This window comes from Syngnathus typhle, linkage group LG11, assembly GCF_033458585.1.
Source record: "Syngnathus typhle isolate RoL2023-S1 ecotype Sweden linkage group LG11, RoL_Styp_1.0, whole genome shotgun sequence".
Lineage (NCBI taxonomy): Eukaryota > Metazoa > Chordata > Actinopteri > Syngnathiformes > Syngnathidae > Syngnathus > Syngnathus typhle.
Genome location: NC_083748.1, coordinates 11383077 through 11408311, shown reverse-complemented (window position 1 = coordinate 11408311; position 25235 = coordinate 11383077). Strand labels below are relative to the sequence as shown.

Here is a 25235-nt window from a genome sequence, read left to right as displayed (position 1 = left end):
CATTTTTAGAATCTTTGCATACATTTTCATCAATGTGAGAAAAAAAAAGATTAAACTGCCTTTTTGTGGCACTTTGGCACATTTTGGTGCAAAGTCCTCAAATTTCAAGTCGAGACTTGCACTCAATTGAGTGAGTGTGAGGAGAGGCAGGTGCTGGTGGCGCATTACGGTGCCGCAGCACACACACAGCAGCGCATTTCCACGCGTCACCAGTGGGCGCATGTTTGTGCGCCGCGCACAAAGAGAGCAGATCCCGTCGTGGGATGCGCACATCGAGAATCGCCGCTCAGTGGCACCGCTGTCCTCCCTGCTTGTTGGCAGCCTATCTCGTGGTGAGACAATTGGGGGAGAGGATCGAGGAACACCCCGCTGAACTGCGCTTTAGCACCCACAGACTGTGGAATCGCGGCGTGGGGGGGATTTGTGGAGGTGGACGCGCACCTACAGGGAACAGGAAAGTGAAGAGCGCACGGGATTACATCTTCGGGTTTACAGACAAGCAAATGTTCTCAGCGCACTAGCGGACATTGGAATTACAATTAAAGCAGTTTCAGAAAAAGAAAAGAAAAAAGCATCAAAAGAGAAGTAAGTATCAATTTGCCGGCTTTAATTTGATGCATCACACGTTTGGGTGGGAAAAGACAAGTTGGCATTCAATTTGTATTGAAATAAAATGACAGGTAATTCATCTTAATTTATTAACGTAAGCAAATAAATGTTTCCAGCATGACCTGTGTGTTAATAGAACGTTCTTAAATCAGGGGAAGGGGCATCGATTCATGCATGTTGATAGTGGCCACTCATGCTCGATGCTGATGAATGCGTTTCTAGACAAGTCTCAAATGCTTTGGATAGTCCTACTGGGATTTAAATGGATGGGGCTCATTTCCCTCATCCAGCACACATTCCATATGGTACCACGCTGCTCAATCATGCAGACAGAGAGCAGCAGGACCAAAGGAACGCTTACAACTTTCTTTGTTTTCAGACACATTGTTTACCCAATATATCTTCTGTGCTTGATCACAAATTAGATTCGGTGAGGTGTCCATTTGCAGAGCATTTTTGTTTCTCGTTCGGTTCAGTTGCTCCTGTGATATTAAAAACTCAGCACAAGTCAGCTGGACTATGAATTACTCTCAAAATCTAAATATTTACCTACTAACTTTTTGTTTTTAACCCAGACCTGATGAAAGATCGGCCTCTTCAAAGTATCACATTATTCAGAAGGGATTATAATCCTTCTCCATGTTTATTTATAGCTCTTTGCACATAATTTGAGAATATCAAGCAGCAGCTAAATGGGCGGTGAAACATGTCTTTGAAGCCATGCAGCAAATTATTCCATAGCCCAGCAAAATCCAGCGTGGCAATGCAGGAATGACTTTTCATAGCATCATTTGCGTTCAAAATTATTTGGCAGAATATCAATGGCAAAGATGCATCGCAGCCAGTCAGAGATGCTGCGAGGGGGCTGAAAAGTCATGATGATTCTACGGGCACGTAACTGTCAGGGGCTCCAGAAATTAGAATTTGCAGCAGTTACAGCAAGTGCTGGGATTCCAAAGTGCACCACCACCCCCACCCTCCCCACAGGGCCTGACAGCACTTTTCCAGCCGGCTCGGTTTGAGTTTGTTTTAAAACTGTAAAATGATTTTATAAAACTACACCAAGATAGCAGGGGAGGATGTTGTTAAAGGCACCCTGTATGTTTCTTGTTGGTCAACCTTGACTGCCTGTCATGTGTTTGCGCCAGCACTATCTGAGATGAAGGTCTGGGGATGTGCCCGGCTGATGATGGGGTTGCGAAACGGATCACTGCTTCTCTGTCTTTTAAGTGCGCTCACTCCCATTCTGGGTGTCAAGCGGCAGCTGAGGGTTGCAGCCACACTCAACGCAGGAGGGACACACTCGGGCCAGTGTCTTTGTGTGAATCGGTTAATCGCACATTGAGAATGCACGCTCAGCCATCGACTAACTCAAAATGTATATTCTGTCTTTTCACCACACTAATCATACCTCATTTAATTTTCACGCACCAAACATTCTTTCACATTGGCCGTCCATATAACGCTTTCTCGCAGGATGAAAAAAAAAAATCACTCAACAGCTCTTAGTGGTTATCACGCACTCGATAATGTGTCACGTGGGTTAAACCTTTAACCAGCAAGCCTATTCTGCAAATTAATTCAAGAAAACCTTGGTGCATTTTAAAGGCACGGCACAATCAATACCTCACAATTACTTCTCGGCTTTTCTTTTCATCAAGGTTCTGCTGAAGTTAGCCTAAGTGGTGAAATACAGACATTAAAGCCCGCCTTTATTTGTTAATCGCTTCAGTTATTTTTCCGTCCTCGCTGGATTATGTGAAATGGGCTGCTGTGCAGGTCTTCAGTCAGAGTCAATTAGGAGGCATCAGTGCACGACTGCTTGGGAATCTTCATTCGTAGGCAAAGCGGCTGTGCTTGGCAGCTCTCACTGGTGGAAGCTTGTCTTCCAGGCTGCATGCGTTGAGAGACATAAGTCATTGGAAACGGAGTCCTGAAATGATATGCATTGAACCTTTTGAGGTTCAACATTGTGTTGACTCGCATGCAATGGAAATGCAGCTCTGCTCGAAACATCATCCTCTTCTGACGCCATTAATACATTCCTTTGCAACAATGCTACCCTGGAGGGTTCCGAAGATGTTGCTAACCAACAACAACGGGCCTATTAATCCTCGAGTCATCTCGCGGGATGCCTTTCAACCTTTCACACCAATGAAGTGGCGCTTCTGCAATGGTGAATGCAGAATGACTCATTTCATTCTGTACAGCAATTTGGTGCTCAGCGGTATATATTTGAAAGTGGGGGAAATAAATTAGATCTCATTCAATCCACGGTTAAGAGAAACGTCAGTTGTATTGTGACGTCTATTCTTCTCTTTTGCCAACCCGCTTTTGCAGTTCTTCATGAAGGTATAGTTTTGCGTTTTATATAAATGTGTCTTCTTAAACAAATACAGCAAGACAAAATAATATGAAAACAGTTTTTAATTCATACAATGGAAGCTCTTGAATTAAATATTTGTTCATGCTAAAGAGGGATTGTTGTTTTTCGTGAATTTAGAATGGTACGTTTTTTTCAGAGAATTATAAAAACTGTGAAGTCCGTAATGCGTCTTTATATTTCTTTCTTATCATGTTAAATTATATTTTTTTCCTTGCATCCCTCAACTAAAAAAGAATCTGGTTTTGATCATTTTTAGACTTAAGCAGAAAAAAATCTATTCAGTTTGACATTATTCATTCCTGTTCAAAAATAGTCAAATGTTGATATTGAAATTGAAAGAGCTTTCATCAAAGCCGCTCGGCCTCTTTCTACCAAGCGATCTAACAACACATTTTCTCCACCAATGTGTCAAATCAGCAGAGACATTGCGCCACTGAAAACAACAAAACAAGAAACTTGCAGCCAAATTCATTCCGGGAGCTTTTCCCCTACTCAAACTTGAAGCTTTTTGAACGGCTGGGTTAGGATACGGCGTCGGAGCCCATCGAGAGGCAGTTAATACGGAGCGTTTGTGTGTGGTAGAATCCGGAAGCGTGAAATTCAATGCGATGGCTTTTCAGAGTGGCGAAATTTGGAAATACAGCAAATCCACTCTTGCTGTGACTGCATTCACGTCACACTCGGAACCATTCCCAGCGGCTTAGTTACAATAGCACCGGCCAGTCAATTATGATGGAACTCTTCTTGTTTCCTCCTTGTTCTGCTTTTTATGACAGTGACGGCCTTCTCGTGTCAAAAATGCGACTGACGGCATTTTAGGTCTATTTGAGGAGTTCCCAAAATAGCCCAGGGTTAATCACCACAACCGGGTTATGTTGTTAGGACGGCGGCTTGGGTCGGTTTCTTAATCCTGAGAGGCATATCGGTTTCCACTTGCTGTGATGTAGGTCAGAGCTTGAGCAAAGCCCCTTCTGTGCTACCGATACCACAATTACAGTCGTCAAGGTCCCAAGCGCATCCAGTGGAGGAAACTTTGGGGCTATTTAGGTCATTGATTGGCGGGTGGGATCTGGTTGATCTGGCAGATTGACTGTATGTTGAAAAAGAAAAAGTGGAAATCAAAACAAATTCTGTATAGTCATTAAAAGTTGATGTATTGGTTTAAAATATTCAGTGAGTCTCCAGGGTGAATATTTTTTATTATTTTCTATTGAATATTTTTGGCAATCGAGTGAGGAGCAATTTGGAACTCGCCCAATTGTGGATTTATTTTGGATCCTGCCCAAAGGCCGGAGCAATAACACGATTTAATGTGTTTAGAATATTTACTGTGGGTGCCAGTATGTCCCTCTCCCACCTCACGTGAATGCTAACTCTTGATCCGTAGCTTCATTTGGCTCTCTCTGGTGCACAAATGTGCGGTCCCGCCTCCACCTTTCAACCATAGAAAGCCTTAACAGAACAGAGGCCGAGTACTGGCGTCCCCAGTAAACTGTGAGCTGAAACCATTGCAGGCCTTTGAGTCTCTGGACCTCAGCAGGCACAACCCCCTCCAGTCCGTCACGAATAGACTCTGAGTAAGCCATTCACTTACCCGGTCTGAACCAAAGTGAGTCTTCTCAACATGATGGACAAATGTTTATTTTCGAATTATTGCAAATATAAAGACTGAGCACATGAATAGAGTTTGCTTGCTCTGCCTTGAACAGCAAACTCTTTGTTGGAGTGTGAAGTGGCGTTTTGCAGAGTGCTGGTATACACAGGCTGCCAGCTCCTATTAATAGTCAAATAGGGAGAGAGTAAGTCTCTTTTGAGGTCATTCATTCCCTTCCTCACTTCTCTTTTAAGCCGGAGATATGAGCTTGTTAGGCAGGATGAGAAACAAGCAGAGTTGAAGAAAACGTACCCATTAAGCAGCTGTTTCTTCTTCAGTGCCACCTGAAAATTGCACTAACGCTTTGCACACCCGATATTTTCTTTAACTTCCCGCAATGGAGTTTCCGGCTTCTTTTTAGACGCTCTCCCCATGTTTTGACTCCCAAATAACTCCAATTTCAGGACTATCATCATTTTTTGTGATGATCGTTGTACTGTATTTATATTCGAATGTCATCTTTTGATCATATATAATTGCTTCCCTTCAGATTAAAACTCTTGAATTCACAAAGAGAGAAGTTCGTTGACAAGTAAATTGGATGAGAGTCCCATTAGCCTTCTGCAACTAAAAGATGATGTTCCCATGGAAACAAATTGTTCTGCTATCACTCACAGGATGCCTTGCAGGTAAGAGATTTCAACTCATTGGTGTCCTTGTTGCCATTGTTTATCACACCTCAAAATAACTTGATGATTTTGGGGGCTGCAATCTGTCTCTGAAGTAGATTTTCCAATTAAAAATCTTATTTTATAATGCCGACATTGAATATACAATTCCTAATAAGGTAGAAATCCAATTAGTGCATGTGTAAACAACCCCAAGACATCTCCAATGCCAGGATAGAAATACAGTCTGATGTCCTTCACACTCCCAGGAGGGCTGTGCTCACACACGTCAGCAGAAAGCTGTCAGCAGCAACTGAGAGTCCAATCACCAATGCTGTTGGTCCAGATCATTATCAGGAACCACGCAATGAATATCGCCAGTCATTGAACCTCGATTCAACGCTGCCCTTGTGGTCATTTGGGACCAGCCCAAAATAACAAGCTCGTTTCAAACAACGTGGAAATTCCATTTGATTTTCATTTTTTGATGTGTTATTCTCCTCTAGAGGGCTATACATTTATTTATTTCCACTCACACAGGCATGGAGCGGGTGACATTCCTATCCCTGATCGAATACAAGTCATGTGTCCAAGGCACATGCTGCAGTGTCTCCGGCACCAATTAGTTCAACTCTGGCCGCCTGTTGGCTCTGCCTTCATTTGATTCCAGATTTTGTTCCACTTGCTTACCTTTGAAGCTCTGAAAGATGAGTTCACCCATACAGCCCTTAGTTATGTGCACGCTGAGTCTGAAATATATTATCTGACTCTGCTTTATCTACTGTATTGCTTACAAGGAATAATTTTTTCCTGGCGACATTCCTCTTCTTCATCAGTCCTCAACCTTCGTCTTTGCTATTGTTTTACTGTGCTTATTCATGTGGTGCCCGCGTGCTACACAAACGTATACGACACATTCTATCTACCTCGTGTAGACTTTTCATGGTATTGGAAGCAGCGTATGAGTTATTGCCAACATTTGTAATCATTTGCATTTTCGTTTTGAAGCCGGGTGATACTGTGGAGGCAAATATGTCTGCATGTGCAGTTAAAGTCCAAGATAAGCGGGATGCATTTTGCTCGCTGCATGATAAGCAAATAATATACACGCTGCACCATGGGAATAGTCCCGGTGCGTTCCCTCTTAGAAAAACCAACCAGGTTCAAAGAAGCAATAGAATAAAAGAAGGAAAAGCAAACAGAAAAAGGTGCAGTGACTATTGTCGTGTTGTCCTCTCAGTCTTTGTGCAACTTCTGTCTTTGTCTGCAGCCTTTACAGACGATGTCATATTTCAAGGGCCGAGATTGAGGACGGAACCACTTGACCTCGTTTTGCCGATCAACTCCCCCAACCGGCAGGCCGCCATGACGTGTGAAGCGGAAGGGAGCCCACCTCCACAGTACAGGTAAATAAATGACCCCATCAAATGTACCTGCCCCACAAAATCTGCTCTGTGCTCCACACGATTCTTCTTGAGTTATTTGCAACTTGTGTACGCAATCTCACGATGCGTCTTCACTGCTGTGACGACTCCCACGCGGGCTTTGAATTTTCCCCGATACTTTGAAACCGATTGAGGTTAACTTCACGAATAACTGTATCGCCAACATGAACTAATTATATACGTTCTGGAGAAAAGGGTTCGTTCGTCTACTTTGGAGCACATGTTTTCAGCACTGTCTTTCCTGCAACGGGAGTCCGCCTTAAATGACCTGGCGGACATGTTGCGGTGGATTCTGTTTCGGTGCTGGGTCAGCACCATGTTAATGCATGGCTAGCGGGAGAGCGGGTGTACTAACCTCGTGAGTGGCATTTCTTTAAACACAAAAATATATGAACAATGTTGCGCTGAAAGAAAACATAAAACGTGTAGGAGGACTGAAAACACAGAAAAACTGCAGCTCTGCTTACCTCTACCTATGAAATGGGAAAATGTCGCTGCAAATATTGATTGGATGTTGGACGTTAAATTTAGTTGCAAGGTGTTGTGTTGAGGTTTGCAAGAATTTTCACTCCATCACCAACCGAGCTCCTTTCCCGGCCATTGTGGGTCCCTGCGAGTGTACGGAGAGGAGCACTGACAGTCTGGTTTGATAAATAGTCCGGTGAAACCACGCAGCACATTCCCGACCTGCAAGCTGGGCTTTATGAATACACCTGTCACTGTGTTTACTATGAATCTGCTGTAACACAAGATCAAGGACACAGCAGTGATTGGGGGAGAAAAAAAAAAAACACTGGATGGTCTCCTATCATGGAATGTGACTTCAAGCAGATTTATGGCTTTGGCTGTGTTTATGGCTCTGCACCAAGCATAATTACAAGTGAGGGTGTGTAAAGATGAAGATGTTTGTTCGGAATTCAGTCACGGCACTTGGGCGGAAAACATAGCCACTAGAATTATATAAGCCGTGATCCTTTGAGACTAAAGTCTGCATTTATCAACGCAAAATCATTTGATGTATTACGGTATGACTATTTGCCATACCTCCTCGGTATATGCTCTCCTTTGCTAACACGCACGTCAATAAAAGTACCTCAAGCGTTGTTGGTTATCAAATCACTGTCACATCATTCAGTCTGCCGAGATGATTAAGCAATGCAGTAATGTCACTGAAGATGTAGTAGCAGGTCGGCACCATTCCACTCAGGATTGCAATAACAATATGGAGCAGAGGTCAGTGAAAGCCAGATGTTCCTGAGAAATGTATGTCCATGCTGAGTGGAAAGGAATATTTTTTTTTATATACGCCTGACTGTGCATGCAATGGACTGAATCTAGCACTCAATGACCAACTTTTAGGTGAGCTTTATTTGCAATTAACCTGCTTCACCTGGTTCTAACAATGCAATATTTCAACATTAGTCAACGTGCACATAGCCTCATCTGCAGGCATTATTGTGAATACATTATTCCTTTTCAGGAATTACTATCGCCTTAGATTTAGCGTCAACTATTTTTCATAAAGCAGCAATGGTAATTTCTGAAATATAAGTGAAGATTCTTGGTGTGTGTGTGTATGGCATGTGCGGTCTTTGTGGATGTCTGGCCGAAAGGAAATGTAGATGAGACAGTGCTACATTAGAGTCCCCGGTCGTTTTGATGATACTTCATGCAAAATGTATGTGGAAGTCAAGGTTACGCTCAGGTCACCGGGGAAGGCTCACATCTGCCCGTGCCGACAGTGCAGCTCAAAGAAAAGAAGACGTGGATACATCGTATTCTGTTTGATTTCGAGGTTCACTTACTTTTAAGTCCTGAGCGTTTTTTTTGTTGAAGTTTGCCAAATTATGGAAAGGAAGGGTTGCACCTTTGAAATAACTCTTCTGATAGCTCTAGTTTTAACTATCTTCTAGCTCACAAACAAAAAGACTATGGTGGAAATACAGAAGAAAATATGGACTCAAATTCAAGGTATCAAAATGTAATCGTGTTTTGAAGCATATTTTTTTTAAACTGTGACTTTCAAAAGTAACATTGTCCCTGGAATAAATTGGTCGGATTTGTGACTGCCGCAGATTTTTAGATGAATCGTAATGAAGATGAACGACGGTCGTGTCTTGTCGGCGGTCAGGCGGGAAACCCGGCGGGCGTTGATTGGTTTTAAGTCAGTGTGATCATTCCAACTACTTGACTAAAAGAATAAAATAAAAATGTATTTCATTTTTCTTAAACTGCCGTCCCAATACATCCCAATAGTTGCAAAACTTGAAACCATAAGTATTCCTCACACCAAAAAGAAGCTACAACCCTCCCCCGACATCTTTTAGATGTGGGCCGAGAGAGATATCGATCTTTGTGATAAATACTGAGTGCGCATCTCCCGGGGGCTCAGCAACTGATTGTGTTTGCGTTTTTTACAGTTGGTCACTAAACGGAACACTCATTGATCTGGAGAATGACTACCGGCGTCGCATGTCTGGGGGCAGCCTGATCATTAGCAACCTGGACAAGGACCAAGACAGCGGCATGTACCAGTGTAAAGCCTTCAACACTCGAGGCACCGTCCTGAGCCGCAAGGCCAGCGTCCAATTTGCATGTGAGTACTTGGAGGTCCGTCATGCCTTTGCAGTGCAGGTATTTCATAATGTATTATTTAGATGCCTCCAAACAGATTTTAGCTGGCTTGATAGTAATTGAATGAAATGCCAGATGCAACAAACGCTGTGGGAAAGAGTAGCTTCGGAACAGCATTGATTTTAATTAGTGCTTCAGTGCTCAATCTAAGCCGACACATACTTTGCCAAGTAATCAGGAAGCCGCTGTGATCCACACTTTAAAGGAGAGCAACACCAGTAACGTTTGTTGACTACGTGAATATCAGTCACATCTTTTTGTAGATTCTAAAGAACACGTCTTATAAGTTTGAAGGTGAAGGGGGATCTTCTCTTCCTGCAAAGGAAGCACTCTCCTCTTGATCAAGATCTCTGACTATTGATTATGTCCCAAGGATGAAGACCCTTTAGCTTCCTCTCACGAGCTGTCGTGCCGGTATCCATACAGGCCCGTAATGAATCTTACATGCGGGGGCTGGCTGAAGAGCGATGCTGCTTGACATTTATTGTCTGCCAAATGTACGCTGAGGGAGGTCTCAGAGATCGGTCGGGTTGATGCACTTTCTCGGTGTAATGAGGACAAAGTCCCTATATAGATAGAAACGCTGCACCTGCTTTCTCGCCGGTGTCCTTTCGAGCTCTTTTTTCGAGAGCCAAAGCTCCAATAGTGCAAAGAAATTTGCATTCAGCACCTTTTAGATGTTGATGATAAATGAATCCGTTCACTTCCAATCCTCCTTAAAAATCTAATTTAGTTTAAATCAGTGTTTCTATTCTTTGGGTTGCATTAAGCCTGAAAGTCTTTGTAATGTTCTCCCAATAATTTGTATTCGTGGCACGCATCTGCAATCAGCTGGGTGCGTGAATCTCAGCATTGCTCGCCATTGTCAATGAATAAAAGTGATGAACTCATCACGGCAGCCCCGCTGAGATCACAAGGAAGTCACCTTTGTCTGGATTTCAAGTCAGCCCTCTCCTCCCGTGACCCCCGCCGTCCTGTCGTGACTTGGCACTGGGTTCATCAGAGACCTGCTCATTAATCTCAGCGATGCTCCGTCCCACTTCTCGCCATAATCTTCTCCCTCTTAATTTCCCTTATCGGTCACACGGACTTTCTTTTGTTTGGAAGGTTTACACCGGTCTGTTAGCCGGAGGGTGCGGGCAGATTAGAGAACGGACAGCAGCAGCTTACCTCCATCGCTCATCAAGTCAGAGGTGCTTTATCATCCCAGGTTTCGGTTTTGTCCGACAGAAAGCGCTCATTAAATTGTGCTGCAAGTATGGACGGGGAAGCGAATGCTTTTAAGTGCAAGATTACACCACATTTAATAATGATGCCACTTATGGCTGCTGGCAGCGCAAACTCATTTGTCATGCATGCTCCCAAGTGTTTGTTCAGTCCGTACGCTGCCTAATCTTTTCCTTGTGCAAAACAGTCAACGTCATCGGGCGCTATCTATCGCTTTCATCAGCACTCCAGATGCTTTCAAAGCATTACAGGCTGTCAGGAGATGTCCCAGGGCAACCAATGATGTCCTATTACAGTCCCATGGCTCAAAGCGTAACATCAAATACATGCCTCAGTGAATAAGTGAAAGCTGGGGAGGGATAGCACATGATCCCCAACAGATCGTCCAATACCGTCAGTGATTTTGGGTTTCGGAGCTGCCATCCGAATCTAATTTGACCTTATTTCCTCAGATCTCCATAACTTCAAAACGCAAACAGTGAGAAGTACGGTCAATGTTCGAGAAGGTCAAGGAGTGGTCCTCTTATGTGGCCCGCCGGCGCATTCCGGAGGTAATTTGCTGTAACCTTTTCCAAGTTATTTTTAGCCCTGGTAATTTTCTATCTGCATAAATTCATCCCTGTTCATGTTTGTTGTAAAACGGTCCACTTGATTTTGGTTAACGGACATTGTCGCAAGCCTCGTCGATCGTTTTTGTTCTTAATTGTCACCCACCCGTTCTCACGAAGCTGTCGACAATGCAATTCTTTAACCGATTTTCTTGTCCTGGATTTGTCATCCCAGGCTGTTTGGCATTCTGGTGCAAGACGTCACAGAAAGGCAAATGTTTTTTAGATGAAAAGGCCAACAAATATTTTATTAAATGACATCCCAAATAAAGATGTTATTTTTGCCTCTGTGTGGGCATCCGAGTGGCACGAACAATGGCCGCTGCTGAGTTTGCCTCTCCCTTCCTACAGTAGCTTGCAGAATGGAACAGAAATTTCCCACACAAGTAAAGCGGTTGTAGAAGGCTGCATTGTACAGCTGGTCTGCGGGATAATGGGCCAGAGTAGCCCGTGTGAAATACAGTTTGACAGCTTTCTTCTCCGACACAGTCGGATGCGCAGTTGCCTGCTGTAACCTAAGCTCTCGTCTGTATTCTCGCATTTTCAGAAAATGAATGAAAGGCAAGCTGGGGGAGCTGGCTCCTGCTTTCCTTTTGTTGGCCGTGGCTTGCTCCTTTTCTTTCGCATTTTGAAAGAAGCCACATGAGCGTAAACTTTACGTGACACCGGCAGACCGTAGTTACTCACACTGTGGACTGATGCAGCGGGGAATCGAAGCGATCAAGTCTTAGCAGGCACCAATTGTTGCACAATGAAGAATCGACCCGGTTGATTGTAGAGCCATCAAATTCTAACTACTTCAAGCTCAAAATGGGTGACCATTGCAAATAAATCATCAGATGTATCCATCCAGGCTACTTTCACACTTGTAGCGGTCACATCAACGCAGGTTCTATCAAGTGTAGCGGTCGCATCATTTTACTGCAGGTTCTGTGAAGTGTGAACAATATGTGACACCTGCTTGCCAGCTTCGAAGGATCTTTGTTTAACTGTAACCAGGTGGGAACATAGACTTACCTTTAAGTCTGAGCTTGAGATGACAGATGATTGACAGTTATTCCATACCAATTCTGACTCATAACCTTTTACCTCAGAAGTGGAAGAGGACACCGACCTAGTCTTTACCCCTTCAGATCTCTTCACTGTGACTTTCTCTGAAATATATATTTATTTAGCATCACAGAGGCAAGTAAGATTTGGGTTTATCCTTCCACTGAGCTGAAACATATGGTGGAAATGTGGCTGTACAAAACGCTGAAAAAGTCAATGGAGCGTACAATTTACTGCTTTTACTTTGTTTTTCCAGAGCTGACTTTTGCATGGATCTTCAATCAATATCCCCACTTTGTCCAACAAGACAGCCGTCGCTTCGTCTCACAGGAGACGGGAAGTCTGTACATAGCCAAAGTCGAACCCTCGGATGTGGGCAACTACACCTGTGTGGTGAACAACACCATCACCAAGGAGAATGTGCTAAGCTCTCCGACGCCACTGCTCCTAAGAAATGACGGTAAATGCAACGATTTGGTTTCACTAGCTTATTGGTCACCGGTTGACCAGGCCCACTTATATGCGACATTGTGTTTTTACCAGCCCACAGTATCGTCAGATAACCGCAGCCCGTCGAATTAATCTACAGTAACAGATTAGAAAAATCGGGAGCAAAGTTTCTGTGCTGCTCCCGTGAGAAGAATATCAATATAGTCATAAATCATGTCTTTAAAGGGCTTAGATCTTTACTAAGCAGGAATTTTCTTAATACGTTCTTTAAATCTTTCATAAGTCGGCTTTTTTTATTTTCAGTTACCATACCCGCTGTGGTCAGTTATACTCTGCAGGCATAATGATTTTATTTGCTGCCCCCTGGGGTCTCTGCGCTCTTTTTGATTCAGTGCGTATGCCATGGCCGCAGTTGATTATTGATGTCAAAATGTTCTCCCTTTCCTAGGAGTAATGGGAGAATATGAACCCAAAATAGAAGTTCATTTCCCTGACTCAGTGCCAGGTGCCAAGGAATCACGAGTGAAACTGGAATGTTTTGCTCTGGGAAAGTAAGTCAGCAATATTGTGGCTCTGACAGACATTTGTCCATTTTGCTAAAGCGTCACAAGTTTTTGAAAGCGGATATGATCTTGTCACATTGGCTTGGTGAGAACACAGCACTGTTGATCCCCATCACAAGGCGTTGTCACATTTTTCTCTTCTTCTTCAGCCCTGTCCCAGAAATAAACTGGAGAAGAACAAGTGGTGTTCCCTTCCCAAGTAAAGTAAAAATGAAAAACTCCAACGCTGTTCTGGAAATACCAAATTTTCAGCAGGAAGACGCAGGAACCTATGAGTGCGTTGCGGAAAACCGACGGGGCAAAAATGCCGCACGAGGTCGCATTTCTTTCCACGGTCAGTAAACGCGCCACTTCTTGTCTTTAGTCTGTAACACTTCTTCACCAAAAACATCATCACTTCAACAACAGAATAGTCGTGCTATTTTTATCCCGAGTCAACCAGACAAAGCAACGACGTGTCCGCTTTTACACCTTTTTGATTTTTGATGTCACGCTAATCCAGTGCCTGATACCGTAAACACATGTTTGACAAGTTAATCCTTTCTTTTCTCTCAAGCTAAACCTCAGTGGTTTCAGACAATGGCCGACACAGTTCTGTCCATCCACCAAAAGCTCTTCTGGGAATGTAAAGCTAACGGGAAGCCAAAACCGTCATACAGCTGGCTAAAGAATGGAGACCACTTGATCACAGAGGTAATAAAACTGAGGCGGATTCTCCTGCCAGTATAAACGCAGTTTGTAATGAATGCGATTGTTTGCTGCCTTATGTGAGTCATTGACATTTAGGCTATTACATTTGAAAATATGAGTATAATTGATTTGCATGAAGCTGTGCTGTACTAAAAAAAAAAAAATGGATGGTGATACCCCCTAATCACATGTCACTGCTGAGTGGAGGGTAATCATGTCATATTAGTCCATGGCATCAGTCAGTCACATTAACCTCAACCTACAACAACCACAAATTACTTTCCAGCATGTCATAATGTATCATAAGAATGCAGAGGAGCAATTTTTGTGACCGTGTCCTCATGCGCTCCAATGTGAACATACGTGGAGTGCCACAGGGCTCCTTAGGCCTTTATTTTTCCTTTCCTGCTGACTTGCTCTCCTTATGGTGCACAAGTAATTGCTTTTGTGCCTTCGGAGATAAAAGACCGGCATTGCAAGGGATATGCTCAACTGTTTGTTTTTTCTCTGCAGGGCCGGGTGCAAATCGAAAATGGGGCCTTGTCCATAGCTGCGTTAAACCTGTCAGATTCGGGAATGTATCAGTGTGTAGCTGAGAACAAACACGGCGTTATTTATTCCTCTGCCCAACTAATGGTGTTAGGTAAGCGTGCCTCCTTCTTGGTACTTTTATGCTTCTTATCTGTCTGTGTATTTGATCATCTTCTGAGATTTAAAAAAAAAAAAAAAAAACAGCAGGCAGCCACGTCTTGCCTCTGCAATCAGTCTGCACACTCATTTCATGGACAGCTCCGGCTAAACATGGATCCTTAAGAGTGTCTCGTATTCGTCTCAGTCGTTTCATCTTATCGATTTGCATACTACAAGGAACGCGTGAATATCGATGACGCAATGATTTATTTACAAGGATGACTTTCATCTGACTGAGTGCTTCTATGCTGGCCTGATGTCTCGATCACTTCTCTGTCCCTCCATATTCATACTGTATGGCTGATTTGGACAGGTTTGCTGTCCCTATTTTATTTTTTTGGCAATAACACATTTACTCCCCCCCCCCCCCTCTTCTCTCCCACGCAGCATCACCTCCCAGTTTCTCCAAAAGCCCATTAAAGGCCCTGCTAAAAGCTCGCTTAGGTAGCGAAGTCACCCTTGAATGCAAGCCCCAAGCCTCGCCCCCGGCAATTAGCCTGTGGAAAAAGGACAACGAGATGCTGCAGAGAAATGAAAGGTAAGGTAACAACGGCTCTCCCTTGCAGAATTCCATTCACAATCGTGGTAAGGTTGGCATTTGAGCAGATGCATAAGGAAGGCAGTAATGAGGAAAACTAGAAAGTTAATGAGGATTGAGAAATGGAGAAGAGCAAGGCGTCCTGCGAAAATTTCTTGACAAGAGTACCTGATTTAAAAATCGCTCTGTGTATGTATTGAGGATAGAAAGTCCGTCAAAACTGCACTAATTGTCAACAAGATAAGCAAATTGAGTTGGTGCTGAAGATGTATGTCAGCCGCTTGTAGATTAGAGTATCGGAAAGTTAGAGTGAAGCTATTGCACTTGTAATTAGAAACGGAATTGTGTTCTGCTTTATCGAGACATGAGGTTTATCATCGCAGCTTGCAGAGACAACGGCTTTGTTAAAGTGAGTTTTAACAGCATCTTGACCGAATATAAAGTCCATGTAGGAACTCAACACTCAAACAGCGCCTAATTTATTTTGTTGTTCTTCTGTCTGATTATTTGTTATAAAAATCTGACTGATCTTTGCTCCACAGAATTACGTTATTTTCCAGTGGAACATTAAAGATTACTAACGTAACCAGAAATGATGCCGCCAGCTATACGTGCATTGCTAAGAATCAATTTGGGTCGGCAAGCACTACCGGAAGGCTGCTCGTTACGGGTAAGTCTTCTGTCGGTTGTTTTATATACGTGTATATATCCATTTTTTTCAAACAATACATTATGATTTCTGTCGTAGTCACAGTAGTCTTAAAGGGCAGCCCTCGGCATCAATAACACGTTTTCAATGTCATGTGTCTCCCTTCTTCAGAGCCAACCCGAATCATTGTGAAACCCACAAACATTGAGATTATTGTTGGCGAGAGCATCGTGTTGCCGTGCCAGATCGCCTGCGATCCAGCTCTGGATGTCTCTTTCTCATGGACATTTAATGGCCAGCTCATCGACTTCCAGCAAGACAGCGATCATTTTGAGAGAGTGGGCGGGGTGAGTCAGCCCGAGTATTAAACTTGGATACTTTCAGGCTATTCCGAGATCAATTTGGACATACAGTGGAGTGTGCGAGGGGTCTGCTCAGCAGCCCCCTGGAGGATTACCAAGATGTGAATAATACCCAAGCAACTGCGGTCGTTGAAGGAAGTTTCCATTGTGTGATTTCCTTGCTTCATAAGAACTTTCACTAAGAACGTAACAATTAGAAGAATCTGGCGTTTAACTGCTTCCTTCCTCAATATCAATCATAGAGTACTTTCCATCCTTAACATACGATAGTCTTTCTGTCCCTCGTATGATTAGTATCTTATCTTCTTCCTTTGCAATAATTGAATTTGCATATCTATTTATAGATCTTGAGCTCCAAAAGGGTTTCAGTAATGAGCTTCCTGGCAGGTTCACGCACAACCAAAATGTTGCTACCCCACACAATTCTGTGGAATTGCCAAGATGATATCGGTGTGAATTTCAGTGACAATTATTATTGACATGGAATTCGGCACGGGCATGTAATGAGATAATCGTAACGGTTTCATGTTGCTCCTGTCCAGAGAAGTTGCCAGACTCTAGCTCAACAGCTTCTGGTGAATTCATTTGCATAATTAAAGCAAATCTGTCTCTCTTGCCTCGTGCCAAGGCAGAGATGCTTTGCTTTCAGCCACTCGCTCTCAGGTTGGCCAGGTGGCCACTGACTTTACAGACTGAACCCGTTTGAAAAGGATGAGATGAAAAAGTGGAGAGGTAGATTCAGCCCACAACTATTGATCTCGTGGTTATCGTGGATTTTCTTCAAGAGTCTGATGGATCCCTGCCTGGGCTGATGACTTCTGATATGAATAGTCAGGTTCCATAATGGGCTCACCCCCGGGTGACTCCCATTCAGAGCAACAAGCATGTTTTTTTTAACCCCGGACTGATATGCTTCTGCAAGATGGTGCATCACAATGGGGACGCAATACGTGTCAAACTGGAATATAAAAGCGAACCAAAGAGTAAGCCATTATATCATGCAGTTCCACTCTACTCTTATCCTGCTTCTGCAATTACGAGCTAATTAAGACTATCTTAGCAATGCGTGTGTTTGTTTTGTGTTTCCTGTGTGGAGCTTGTAGCTGTTTGTGGATATGAGAAGCTGCGTGGTGGGATAAAGCCCGAAGGTTCGCCGATAGCTTTATGTGTGCTGTCTACAGCTGCCATGTCTGCTGTTGTTGTTTGGGAAAATGAAAACATTGGTGGTCCCCACAGAAGTGTCATAAATGTTACAGCATACCCTCACCGAAAACGGAATGATGAAATCCACCATAATCTCTTTCTCAACTCCTCTTCAATATTCATATTCCTTTCTAGACTGTATCGGGGGATTTGATGATTCGTAACATTCAACTGAACCACGGTGGCAAGTACGTCTGCGTTATTGACACCGAGGTTGAGAATCTGTCCACTTCCGCCATTCTGGTTGTTAAAGGTAACCGCCGTTGACTGCATTTTATTTGTTCGATTTTGAACGATACAAGGATGCTTGGTGGGAAAACCCCGAGGCTTGCATGGCAAAACGGATGCACCCTCGTTTCTTTATACATTATGTATGTGTTGCGGGTCGAGAAAAAAAACAAACACCCGCACGCCTGCATGTGTGACTCGAGGCCCGGCTGAGGTTGCCTCATTGATATGTGCTTGTGTGTGCTATCTCGAGCGATTCACATTGCTATTCATGCCTTTAATAAACCTTAATAGCTGTCCCAGGTGCTTTGAGGAGGTAATGTTTATCATAAAAAATGAGCCTAATTGGTTCATTTACACACCGGCGCAATATCAGGCAAAACATTTGAATAATGGAGCAGCACATCAAACAACATCAGCGTTGTCAGACCGCAGAGGACAACGAGCACGCTCTCACCGTCCTCCTTATTTGGGTCTTCGCCGGTCCCTCGTAGCTCATCCATTTTCTAATCAACAATCCTCATTCAATATCTCTTTTGCTTTCCGGTAAATCCACTTAGTGCCAGCGCATTATACACAACAAGTCCCTTCATGCACACATCAAGGACAGGGCGCTTAATTAAACTTAGCATGGTGGCCTTGATGAGTTTGATGGGAGGGTTTCTTGGAACGAGAGGGGGGGCTCACCCCGATCGTTGTCTCATTGATTTAGGTCCACCGAGCCCTCCAGATACAGTGACGGTGGAGGAAATCACAGACAGCACGGCACAGCTCTCCTGGACTCCCGGAAGGGACAACGGCAGCCCCATCACCGGTTACATCATCCAGGGTCGGACGCCATTCACTGTGGGCTGGCAGGCCGTTGAGACGGGTATCAGCAAACATCACCCACTCGCATGCTAGACTTATGAAGGACCTTTCATTCATTTAAAGTCTCAATCTTTGCATGTCATTACCTTCAAACATTTATAATGTATTTGAAAACAAATTTCTGTTTTCAGTTTACCGTATTTTCCGGACTATAAGGCGCACCATGAATGCATCATGTCAGATTTCTAATCCAAATCAAATCATTCTCCATTTTATCTTTTTTATTTTAACTTCAGACGCAACAAATTACTTTATAATCACAAAATAATGATCCATAGTCTTTTTTAATTCATGATTCATAGTCTTCAGCGGGCCACTTATGATTGATTTCATGACACAATGCTTCGGGCCAGTTTAAGTTTAGGAATTGTGTCCTTATATAAGGCGCACCGGACTGTAAGGCGCACTGTCAGATTTTGAAAAAAATTGAGGTTTTTAGGTGCGCCTTATAGTACGGAAAATACGGTACATAGTGTTCAGGTTTATTTGTATTTCAAAACAAATTTCTGTTTTGACTTTACATGGTGCTTTACAGTTTCAATTCCTGTTCTTCGTTGTTGAATTGCAGTGCCTGAAGTGGTAAATGGCAACACACTGACTGCGACGGTGGTGGGGCTCAACGCTTGGGTGGAGTATGAGTTCAGAGTAGTGGCACGCAATAATGTGGGCCTTGGAGAACCCAGTCCAGCCTCAGCCAAAACCAGGACAGAGGATACCAGTAAGTCAAAACAATCACAATGGTCTCATGCTGACCTACTTCACTGGGAAGGATGTGTGTGTGGGGGGGGGGGGGGGGGCTATTCTCACTCATTCCTGCATTGTTGAGAAGGCTAACGCCAAAATATTTGATTTATTTTGATTAGATTAATTGTCTCATGTAGAGAAGGCTGAAACTAAATCTACTAAATGTACTATTGAGTTATCATTTTCTGTATTTTACTTTTTTCTTGTATTTCTTTTTTTTTAATGTTCAAAATAAAACCTTCAGTCATTCATTCAAACGAAGTCACCGTCATTGAAAATTAATCAGTTAGCGGAAGCAAAAATGGAAAATCTCAAAATTACTTGAATGTGGCTGACCGTTCTTCTCTCGAAAAGGCACAGATTGTTGTCAGACATGAATGCTTAATTTCATGAAAGTTGAGTATAATAGACACATTTTGTGAAAATTAAAAGTGTCTGCAGGCAGCCTGTTTTGAGCTTCAGTTGACTTTGTTGTATTTGGGTTCCTGTCTTCTAATTGCTCCCTTATGGGCTTTCCCGCCTTCAGTTCCTGATACAGCCCCCACTGATATCGGAGGTGGAGGCGGCACAAAGTCTGAATTAGTGATAACATGGGAGGTAAGTCATCTGTCACATTCTACCGTTCTTGCCATCGCTTAGAAATAGCTTTGCTTAATCGTGCAGATTGAGCTGTACAATTTCATGAGCCGTCGCCCTTCCTCGTAGCCTCAGAGTGCCATTTCGCCCTCCAAATGCACGGACGGAGAGCATTTGCTTTCAATGGACTACCATCACAGGGAAATACGAGTGTTCTCAGCAGTTCCATATTTGCGGAAGCGCAGCACAGAAAAGCCTCTGTCTGTTTCTCTATCTGTATGCATTTTAATATCGCTGTAGTTTTGTGTTTTGCTCCCAGCCTGTGTCCGAGGAATTGCAGAACGGCGAGGGCTTCGGTTATATCGTGGCCCTCAGGCCCGCCGGCGCGGTGACTTGGACACGAGCCATCATCTCCACGCCCGGCGTTGCGCGTTACGTCTTCCACAATGACACCATCCCGCCGTTCTCCCCGTTTGACGTGAAAGTGGGAGCTTTCAACAACCGAGGGGAGGGGCCCTTCAGCTCCATCGCCACCGTGTATTCAGCAGAGGATGGTAGAGTATTCACCAACAGCCAATCAGGAATGAGAGGCTATCTCCTAACAACTTGACCTTGAATGCTAATGTTCGGATGATTTCTACGCTGCTGTTGTTTCCTTACCCACTCAAACTGGGAGATAATGCTGGTAGATTATGGGAAATCCAAGCAGACACTCACCACGGTGTGCTGTCAGGGAGGTATAGTGTTAATTGAATTTGCAGGGCAGCAGTATTCCCTGACGCCAGTTACAGATCCCATTAAAAGAGCCGGGGCAAATAGCTTTTCTGTGAAACGACGGCTCCTTTCGCTGCTCTTTCTGCAGTTAGTCTGTGAGATGCTGAGACCCACAGATTCTCACTACGTGCGTTCTTTCGGCAGTCCCCAGTGTAGCCCCGAAGAGGGTTGTGCCGAGGATTGTGTCTGCGACGCAAATGGAAGTGATCTGGGAGCCTGTTCCAGCCATTCCTGAAAGAGTTCTCGGCTATGAGGTATGGTAGAACTTGCGGTATTTTGTCTTGATATAGTTAAAACCAGGGATTGTCAACCAGTGGGCCGCGGCCTTTTCGTGGTCCGTGACGGTATTGCGGGCGGTCCGCGAAATTGGAAAATAATTGTAACATTTTTAAAAATTAAATGGATTTATTATTTAAACTTAATTTATTTTCCAGGTACTTTTGTGAACAACCAACAGACTTTTTCTGTGTCTTCTTGGGGTTTTCACCAAGTGTCGCATATTTGAACAGGTTCCCCAAGCAAAGTTACAAGGGGCGTGCAAAATAAAATAATATTCTGCCAAAGCAGCGGTCGCTTCGTGGTAATAATGATGGTCCCTTGGACAAAACCAGTTTAAACCATGTTTTGTTGATATTATTAATAATACAAACAAGGCTACAACCAAGATCCTTCAACATTTCAAGAATACAAATAAGGCTCAGCTCTTTCTTTCTTTCTTTCTTTCTTTCTTTCTTTCTTTCTTTCTTTCTTTCTTTCTTTCTTTCTTTCTTTCTTTCTTTCTTTCTTTCAATATTTGTCACCTCTAGGGCCCGGTTACAAATCTCTCCAGTTGCCACAGCACCGAACACATTGTCCTGGTAGCACTGAGCATTTTTACAGCTCTCAATCCTTTTTCAACCCTGAATATTAATGTAGCACAAACAGCAGGGATCCAAAGATGTGAAGCGCACGTGTGATATTCATCGTTTAATTAGAACGGCTTCGAATAGCTGTGTAGTTTAATTACCTATTACAGTACGACCCACGCAATTACTAGATACTGCAATCCAGCAATAATCATACAGCTTTAATAGATTAAATAAATGTGAGCTGAAAGCATCCCTAAGGAGGGCTTCACATCTCCATTTTATTATTCAATGATGCTGTTTTTTTATTGTCACATAATACAAATAAATGACTCTTGAAGTTATCATTTTTCTTTCAAGCTTCCAGAAGTCTGCACTTGTTCTTATAACCGCTGAGAGAGAGATTTTTTTCAGATTTTATTTTTGATCATTTTTAGAATTTAGATAACAATAATTTACAAAATGGAATATTACTTTAGTAATGCATAGATTGAATAAAATCCGTCTGGGCTTTGCTCATATAACAGATCATGTACTGGGAGGACGACACCAAGCCGGACACTGTTGGCAAAGTACGCATCTCGGGAAACGACACGGTTGTTAACATCACGGGGCTGAAGGCGAATACAGCCTACTATCTGGCAGCGTCCGCCTGCAATACGGCTGGCCCCGGGCCACAATCGGTACCGATCAACATTACCACAAAGAAACCACGTAAGTGTGTGTGCTGCATATATTCCTTCATAGTTCTCAATTGATATGGCCACCAATTTGGTGACAATAAAGGTAAAGGAAGATTCCAGTAACCCTTCAGGTTTCTCGAGAGATAAAAAATAGTCCATCTTTCATCCATCCAAATTGTATCTGAATCATGATATATTGTGTTTCACACAGCTGAAATGTAAGATTTTCGGAAATTAAAAATGTACAAAGAGCGATATAACACAGACTGATCATTATCCAGCTCCTGATCGGGCTCCTCTCAACGTACAATGGTCCATGATTGGCTCCACGCTCTCACTGCAATGGGATCCTGTTGTAGCCTTGGAGAAAGAGTCAAAAGTCACTGGATACGTGGTAGGTCTCGTTTCCCCGGGAAAGATTATCAAGACCTTTGCCTTACTTTGCTTTCATCTGGCTTTCATTTCTGACTCCTGCTCTAGGTGCTGCTGAAAAGGCACCGTCATAACGATATGAACTATTTTGTCACCAATAAGACCTCCATGGAGCTCAGCCTGTCCAAGAATGACAACTATCTCATTCAGATCAAGGCCACGAGTGAGGGCGGTGAAGGTGCTGGCAGTGAACCCATCCACATCCACAAATTAAGTGAGTTCACACTGCCTTCTTGCTTGCACTATCCCTTCAGACTAAGAATAGAATGTGTGTGAATATTTGAACATTACATTTGGACTCCACTGTTTCTGTGGAGCGCTATGGGATGGCTCAAGCTATCCCACTGTACTGTCACACATAAACCAAGAAGTGCAAAAAATAACTTAAGTCTAAAAATGAATGATCTCTCCTACTTTGAAAGCGCCATCTTATATGCGTCTGTTGCCGTTCGAGGTTTGCTTGGGTAAGCTTTTGCTGCAATCCACAACGCACGGAAGTCGGAAATAGCTGACCGGCAAACATCGCCACCAAGCTAAGGGCAAATCAATGTCTTCTCAGAGTAATCTGATGTCACGCAACAATTACGGGGCCTTCAGAGACACCGCTTTGTTGTGCCGTGAAAATGTCAGTCTACTATCACGTACGAAATACAAGCTACTAGCCTTGGTGAGTTTGCCAGTAGAGGAATTTGCAATTAAAATAAAGAGCTCAAACAGTTCAACTCTTGGGGTAGTGGAAAGAAATTCTTGCAGCTACTTTATTATAGTGCTGGTTGTGCTTGTAGGCAAGTCCAGTCAAGGGAACCTTTTTTATATTGCACATTTCATACACAAGGTAACTCAATGTAATGTTTTGCAATGACTTCTTTGAAATGTATTAAAAGATTCCTACCTTTCTTATACGTGTGTTTTCATTCCAGGTATGGGAGCACGAGGCTCAGGGGCAAACTGTCTGAACCCATTCGACCTCTCCGCAACACTCATCAGTGCACTGCTCTGCTTTATCTGGTGATGTCTAATCAGAAGCTCCGGTACTCCCGACAGCCCCTTGGATCTGCCTGTCCGAATGTTATCCCTCCACTGGAGGGCCCAGGGTTCGGCAATAGGCCTTGGGGAATCCTTGAAAACTGTTACGGGGGAAAATCAGTCGAGACGTAACAATTTGAGTGCATGATACCGTCCAACAGTTCATTTGGAGTTTTAAGTGCCACCACGCTGTTTCATTTGCAAGGTTGTGACATTGACATGACTTGTCCAAAGTGTCTGTAAAATATACGATCGCCTTAAAATCGATTTGATGAAAAAGGAGACCTATTGAATAGTTGACGGATGACCACTTTTTGATTGCAATTGTATGACTAATTGATCAGTTATGCCCCACACCAACACGATTCTGCATCCTAAAATAAGAATCAATCTTCTGTCCAGCTACAGACTCGTGTGCCCCAGGCCTTTCTCTACAATACCGTGAAAGATGTTGCGACTTTTTCCCCATCTCATAAACCTTAAATAATAAATGTCCATCGCACTCGGCTTTCTCGGTCTGGTGAAAAGGTTGGTTTTCACAGAGGCATGTGCTACCATGTCAGACAAAGCCCATGTGTATTGTTCTTTGACTTTTAGATGACCTACAGTAAGTTCTGTATTTCACAACATCGATGATTGCCTGGCCCAGGGCTCAACATGGACGATACCATTGACAGTGCCTTCACTTGAGCTCAAACTTAAAAGTTCTTTCCGTTGCTCAGACTGCACATTGCAGAAAAGTCCTCATCCGCTTTTGCTCACAAAATTATCATTATGATCAGGTGGAAGAATTCATGCTTTGAAATTGTAGTGAAGATGTTAATTTGGTTATTGATTATAAGGTATCGTATTTTCCGCACTATAAGGCGCACCTAAAAACCTCCAATTTTCTCAAAAGCCGACAAAAGCTAATGTATATATCTTATATATGGACGAAGTTTTAAAATAGGCTATTCATTGAAGGTGCGCCTTATAATCCGGTGCGCCTTATATATGGACAAAGTTTTAAAATAGGCCATTCATTGAAGGTGCGCCTTATAATCCGGTGCGCCTTATAGTGCGGAAAATACGGTAGATAAAATGCTGGGCCATGACGGCAACAGCGCTAACATTGCCCTGCCTGCAATTGGAGCAAAAGGCATGACTGAGTCTTTACTATTAACCAGAATAAAAAGCAAGAAAGGACAAAGAGGGACGAATGGATGCGGAACAACCCATGCAAGTGCTAGACATCGCCGTGCCTTTGCTGAACGTGGGTCTGCGCACAGTCATCAGCTAGGAGGTTGTCAGCATCCGTAGTTTTGCACTCTCCTACCACTCAAATTCAAAGACTAGCACAAGCAGCTGATGCAAGGTGACTGCATGTCCCCATTTTGCGATCTGAACAGGTGCGCAGAGCTCACGAGCCCCATAAAAGTCCAAAAAGGCCGACATAATCGGGCCTGACCTGTCGGCTGCCCGACTGCTTTCATGAGGCAGCGTGCTTGTTAGTCAATGGAATATTGATTTTTCTGTTCTGTTCTTATAGATGTCATTTTTGAGTTACCTGGGTGATTGATGGCCTTCTTAATGTTCTCATTCTCTCTTATGTTGCCGTCAATGATGTCCATCACCGCTTCACTACCTGACTCATATCACGTTTGTGTGTGTGAGTGCGCGCTGTTTATTATACAATAAATGTTTTCTCAAAA

General features: G+C 43.4%; 1 protein-coding gene across 1 annotated transcript; it reads left to right on the top strand.

The window, feature by feature from the left end:
- Positions 1 to 200: 200 nt before the first annotated feature.
- cntn3b (contactin 3b) lies at positions 201 to 25235 on the top strand. The gene is made up of 23 exons (XM_061292241.1): positions 201 to 585; positions 5140 to 5278; positions 6528 to 6663; positions 9123 to 9298; positions 11016 to 11114; positions 12478 to 12681; positions 13120 to 13222; positions 13384 to 13568; positions 13791 to 13927; positions 14438 to 14567; positions 15002 to 15152; positions 15695 to 15822; positions 15973 to 16148; positions 17502 to 17619; positions 18307 to 18465; positions 19033 to 19182; positions 19735 to 19805; positions 20104 to 20338; positions 20703 to 20812; positions 21931 to 22117; positions 22368 to 22480; positions 22567 to 22732; positions 23439 to 25235. Exons 2-23 carry the CDS (start codon positions 5224 to 5226, stop codon positions 23528 to 23530), a joined length of 3081 nt encoding a protein of 1026 aa, XP_061148225.1. The 5' UTR covers positions 201 to 585; positions 5140 to 5223; the 3' UTR covers positions 23531 to 25235.

Excerpts from the sequence above, each read along its gene's own strand:
- cntn3b (XM_061292241.1), top strand. The coding sequence starts at position 5,224 with ATGATGTTCCCATGGAAACAAATTGTTCTGCTATCACTCACAGGATGC. Across the intron at positions 15,823-15,972 it reads CGGAAGGCTGCTCGTTACGG|AGCCAACCCGAATCATTGTG; the intron begins GTAAGTCTTCTG and ends TCCCTTCTTCAG. Across the intron at positions 22,118-22,367 it reads CATTACCACAAAGAAACCAC|CTCCTGATCGGGCTCCTCTC; the intron begins GTAAGTGTGTGT and ends ATCATTATCCAG.